The 6,415-nt window shown below is 39.5% G+C and overlaps 1 protein-coding gene across 1 annotated transcript; it reads left to right on the top strand.

Moving 5' to 3' along the window:
• Positions 1–3,189: 3,189 nt before the first annotated feature.
• LOC127753231 (bisdemethoxycurcumin synthase-like) lies at positions 3,190–5,763 on the top strand. Its single transcript, XM_052278703.1, has 2 exons — positions 3,190–3,449; positions 4,512–5,763. Exons 1-2 carry the CDS (start codon positions 3,254–3,256, stop codon positions 5,510–5,512), a joined length of 1,197 nt encoding a protein of 398 aa, XP_052134663.1. The 5' UTR covers positions 3,190–3,253; the 3' UTR covers positions 5,513–5,763.
• Positions 5,764–6,415: the final 652 nt, after the last annotated feature.

Here is a 6,415-nt window from a genome sequence, read left to right as displayed (position 1 = left end):
TACTAGTATGGCAAGAGTGGAACTAGCTTATAAGAGCTTGTCCCTCCAACCATATCACTCTCGAGCTAACCCTTTTACACAAAGCGATGACGAAAGTGTAAGTGGGGTGGTGTGTGTAAGTGGGCCTGCTCGTCGAATGGACTGGCTACGCTGTTCTGGAGGGTGGGCTACATTAGGTGTCGAGGACAAGGCGAGGGCAAAGGACAACCGCAGTAAAAACGATGAGGGAGGTTCTAGTGCCAACTTGGTGTAGAAGAAGAACTTTTATGCATCTGACAATAACAAGAAAAAGGTCAAACCTGATGCCAAACCCAAGATTGCAACCACTTTTAAGAAGAAAGGCAAGGGAAAGACATAGGGTAACTGCTTTGTGTACGGTGAGCCTTGTCATTGGGCCAAGGGTTGTCTTGATCGCCAGGACAAAAAGTCTACAAGCATGGTTATTAGGATGGAAGAGGAAAATTGGGGTATGGTAATTTTTTATCTACAGTACTTTCTGTTTTTACTCACTTGAGTGGTAGATGATACTAGTGCTAATATTCATGTCTGTGCTGAAATTTCCTTGTTTTCTTCTTTATCAGGACGGGAGATGTTCCTCCTTACTGATGGGGAACGGTTCGCTTGCATTCGGAAGAGACCGTGCAGCTCAAAAATTTGCATCATGTCCCCTTAATAAAGAAGAATCTTTTCAGCGGCTCTTCACTTTGTAGAGATGGTTTTAATCTTGTGTTTGTGTCCAATAAATATGACGTATCTAAAGTGGAACATTTGTTGGTAAAGGTTATGACAGCAGAGGCTTGTTCCCCTTTTCTTTAGATGATGTGTGTAATAATGTTGTGAACCATGTGAGCAATGATGATGACTCTAATGTTTGGCATTTGCGACTTTGTTATGGGATTTTGGTTATATGAAGTGCTTAGGTAACATGAGTTTAATCTCGAAATTCACTTTGGTCAAGTATTCTAAGTATCATACTTGCGTTCAAGCAAAACAACCTCGAAGCCTCACAAGAGATTGTTGACTAAAGCGGGAAAGAAATACTGCATGACACTTATAGATGATTGCACTAGATTTTGCTATGTGTACTTATTGAAAACAAAAGATAAATCATCGCATTACATTAAAATTTATAAGGCTGAGGTAGAAACCAACTTAAAAGGAAAATCAAACTGTTAAAGGTTTGTTAAGGTTTGACTGAGGTGGAGAGTATTTGTCAAATGAGTTTACTTCATTCTGTGAAGAGTCCAAAATTATTCATGAGAGTTTTCACCCCAGTCAAATAGGGTTGCTGAAAGAAAGAATCGCACTTCAATCAATTGGTGAATGCCATGTTAGACACTGTGAGACACTGTGGGGCTTTCCAAGGAATGGTGGGGTGAGGCTATATTGACTGCATGTCATGTCTTGAATAAAATTCCTACTAAGAATAAAGAAGTAACACCATTCGAGAAATGGGAAAAGAAAATGTTAACTCTCTCATACTTGCGCACATTGGTCTCATACTTGTGCACATGGGGTTCTTTCGCTAAGGTCAATGTGACTATAGTCAAAGAGTACAAAATTGGACCAAAAGCCGTGGATTGTATGTTCCTTGGTTATAATATATGCAACATGGGTTATAGATTCTTAATTGTAAATTATGGAGTGTTAGACATGCGTATTGGTACAATTTTTGAGTTCAGAGATACTACACCTTTTAAGAATGAATTTGCCATGAAAGACGCATCTAGCTCTTCTTGTCAAGAACCTATTTTGTCTCTTGAGTTTTTGCCGGTAGAACACGATAATCAAATGTCTGTTGAACCTATTTTCTTGATATACATCATCATGTCAACCACGGGTGCCGGCACTACTAGAGGAGTAGGGAATGACAACACTGGATGAAGAGAAACTGAGAACGTTAACATCAACGGAGGCAACATCAATGCATCATCATCATCTTGAGCGTTTTCTGTATATGACTATTGTCATCTCGGTGTTGAACATATTTCTAGTTGCTATTGTTCATTTTTATCACTCACTTTTTTTGCATATGTCATGTTTATTGTGTTATATTTCTAGTTTAAAATATGCCGAGTTTTGATTATATTTCCAACAAAAATCACCCCATTTTTATAGGCTTTTTTTAAACACTGCCTTTAAAATTGTAACTTTCACATGCGGCTGCTTAGGAAAATCGCCTGTATGAAATACACTTATTTTCACATACAGTTTTCTTTATAACCTATCAAATAGTTTTGTTCACAAGTCGTCCATGATACGGAGGCAACATCAACCATCTTTATATGCATTTCAAAATCTAGGCTACATAAGGAACGAATGTTCTAGGACATGTGAAAACTTTTTTTTTATAATGTGGCATATCTCTCTGCATTTAATCTCCGAAGATCATGAACCTCACCAGGGGCTTAACACGTCAAGGTCATAAGTTGATTCATTTTGTTTACTGATTGTTTATTGGATCCTTGATTCTCGTGGCCAACAATTTTTTTATGAGATGCAGGGTTGATTGTGCAATTAATTATTTAACATCTCGTTCATAATTTTGGACTGTACTAAAAGGCTGGACGATCACAAGTATGAAAATATGCACTAGGATTAGATCGATCTCCAGTTATACATTATGATTTGTAATCTCGAGAGCACGAATTGGATTCATAGTTGTCGGGTCCTTGATTGTCCTGTGATTCTGTGGATCACTCATTTGATACAGAAGAATAAGTTTAATTTCCTTGATTATCGCGGCCAGGTTACAGCTTCTCCCAATATTATAAACGTTGCTTCAAAAATAAAAAAAAACGTATAACCACAGCTCGTAAAGGAGGGGGATGACTGCTTTGCACGATGGTCGAGAGCTAATCACACTAATTAAGTGGAAAACAATGTCCATACTCCAGACCATAGTAGCTGCTTTGTACATGCCATGGCATGCAGACCTCACGATCTGTAATAAGAAAAATCTCTCATGTGATTTTGTTCAGGTTATATTATATGTTGTCAATAGAAAAAAAATATTTTTGTTTTAAATTAACACTACATGGAACATGTGATCAAGGTTTTCTTGCAGAAATTTTTTATGTCATTTAATAATGGAAACATATTTGAGAGCTAACAAGGCCAGGTTATCGATCAACTAGTATAAATCCAATAGGCAGCTGCTAGAGTTTTCATTCATAGACGCATCACATATCCACCTCTTTCTCTCTTAAGGCAACTAATTTCACAAGCATAAGTTCTTTCTTTTACATCGACCATGCCTGGAGCAACTACCGCCGCTATTGTTGACAGCCGCAGGTGCACACAGCATTCGGAAGGCCCTGCCACGGTCCTCGCCATCGGCACTGCAAACCCGGAAAACATCATCCTTCAAGATGACTTTGCTGACTACTACTTTGGTCTAACCAAGAGCGAGCACCTTACTGAGTTAAAGGACAAGATGAAAAGGATATGTAAGTAAATTGATCGTTGCACTTATCATCATTATTATTAATCATGTTTTATTAACTCTATTGAGAAAAAAAATGCAATTGCTTAGATATCAAGGAGTATACTGCTATCATTCAATATGAACCATATATATATTTATGGTATGTAGAGATAAAAAGAGGCTATAAACCTAAATATTTGGTAGGACACATATAGAAATTAAATATGTGTTTTTAAGAAAAGTGTTTTCATGATGTCATATATTTGTGTTGTAATTGTTCGAACAAAAAAAATAATTTTTGCTGTCATGGTTTGTTAAATATGATAGCTAGCTGTTCCACCTATTGTCACCTCCTCACGCTACCATCACACATACACGCCACAGAACTCATGTACATATAAGGAAGTGTACGCTTTTAACAAAAACACATGAAAGGAAAGTCAAAGATAAATCCATGCATATGAGAAAATTTCATAAGAAGAAAAAAAATATGCACAACCTAATAGCAAAATCTACTTGATGCATGTCTGTAACGCTACTAGTACTTCTCACGTAATTGTCCGCGTCGCTCGTTAAGTCTAAATCGAGATGCCTCTCGAAATAGATTTTGCGGTCACGCTACTAGTACTTCTCACGTAATTATCCGTGTCGCTCGTTATAAATAGATGCCTCTCGAAATAGATTTTGCGATCTTACTAATCTTTCTACTGAAATAGAACTCACATGTTCATAATTGTTGGCACTGTGATGTGGAACTTAATTGGTAGAGTTATGGATTCACGACTACATCCTCAGACAACTGGTGCTTGAATAAAACTCAAGTAATATGGCGCTTTTCCGAAAATTTAGACATGTACATCTTCCTATAAATCAAAAGTGTGATTTAATTTGTTAAGGGAAGTGCTTGCATAATATCATATATTTTACGTTTTGTAATAATTATTCAAGCAAACATTAATTGCTCGTCATATTTCAATTTGAAGTATGTATAAATGTCCAACCATATGTTTTAATTTTTTATATCTAACCTCAGGATTACTAAGTACTAACCAATATACGCGTGGGTTTTCCTTTTGTATTTCAGGTCATAAATCTGGTATAGAGAAGCGCTATATCCACCTTAATACCGAGATCATCCATGCCCACCCAGAGATCATTGACAAACACGTGCCCTCCCTTGAAACCCGTGTAGACATCGTGGCTACCGAGGTCCCCAAGCTCGCCGAGTCCGCTGCACGGAAAGCCATTGCTGAGTGGGGTCGTCCGGCTACTGACATCACCCACCTTATCTTCAGCACCTACTCAGGCTGTCGTGCACCTAGCGCTGACCTCCAATTGGCGTCATTGCTCGGACTTCGCCCTTCCGTTTCTCGCACCATTCTCAGTCTTCACGGCTGCTCAGGTGGTGGCAGGGCACTCCAGCTTGCAAAGGAGATTGCCGAGAATAACCGCGGTGCGCGTGTCCTCGTAGCCTGCTCTGAGTTGACCCTGATATGCTTCTCTACCCCGGATGAAAGTAAAATCGTTGGCCATGGACTGTTCGGGGATGGTGCTGGCGCAGTCATCGTCGGTGCCGACCCCTCGGCCGATGGCGAGCATCCACTATTTGAGATGGTTGCTGCCTCACAAACCATGATACCAGGAACCGAGCACGCACTCGGAATGCAGGCCACTAGTAGTGGCATAGATTTTCACCTCTCCATCCAGGTGCCGACATTGATAAAGGACAACATCCATCAGTGCTTGCTCGATGCGTTCCGATCTGTCGGAAACACAGATCCTAACTGGAACGACCTCTTCTGGGCAGTGCACCCTGGCGGCCGCGCGATCCTTGATAACATAGAGGACAAGCTCCAACTGCAGCCATGGAAGCTTGCGGCGAGCCGCCAAGTGCTGAGTGAGTACGGGAACATGAGTGGTGCAACAATTGCATTTGTTCTTGATGAACTACGCCGCCGTCGGGAGAAGGAAGAAGACATGCAGCAACAGCCTGAGTGGGGAGTGTTGCTGGCCTTTGGACCTGGAGTCACAATAGAGACAATCGTGCTGCGTAACCCACTCTCACGTGGTTTGAAGGGAAATTAATCAACACTATCAAGAATAAAATGCAAAGGTCCTCTTCTGCTGTTTTGGTATTTCACCTCGGTAGAGTATTTAGTGAGTGCGTGACACTGAATCAATTGATCACGCATCAGTGAGATTACGATCCACCGGCATGCATGTTTGTGTTCTCAATTCTATTAAATGTTGTAAACAAAGGTCCTTGTGTTGTAAAATAATTCTTAATTACTATCATATGTACTCGGAATGTTAATATGTTTGGATCTGTAACAAAATTTGAAATACCATGTTATGAGTATGTATAATTAAAACAATGCATTTATTCCGAGTTTTGACCGATGGAGATGGATTTTTTTTAAAAAAAAACTTCAAGCCGATGAAATTAACTGTAAGTGAATGATATTTTACAGGCACAAATTTGTTAAAACCAAAAGAGAAAAGGGGCTAATGTGTAAAATCAAAGTGTGTTTGATTATTATTTTATGATGAATAATTGGCATCTAAGATTATTGATTTTGATATTTGGAGATTATTGTCAAAATGATTTTGGAGATGATTGATTTTCAGACGATGAATAGGGACTACTGTCAGATTTGATCCAGTTATGTTAACGGGGGATACCTATAAACCGGATAAATGGGATATTGGGGTACGTTGGTACGAGGATCTACACGATACGACATCAAAACAGACAAGAAACAAGGATTATACCGGTTCAGGTCCCTCATAAGGTAATAGCTCTAATCCAGTTTATATGAGATTGATATGGAAAACTACATAGTACAAAGAGAACAGATGAACTCGTTGATACCGACGAGATCCTTGTCGAGACTATTCGACGAGATCTCCTGTGGCTTCGGCTTGAGTCCTTTGGCTTTGTAGACTATGGTGGGTGTGTTGGCGCTATGATTCGGTGATCCTGAACCC

This window comes from Oryza glaberrima, chromosome 10, assembly GCF_000147395.1.
Source record: "Oryza glaberrima chromosome 10, OglaRS2, whole genome shotgun sequence".
NCBI classification, from domain to species: domain Eukaryota; kingdom Viridiplantae; phylum Streptophyta; class Magnoliopsida; order Poales; family Poaceae; genus Oryza; species Oryza glaberrima.
This window is presented reverse-complemented; position numbering and strand designations above follow the sequence as displayed.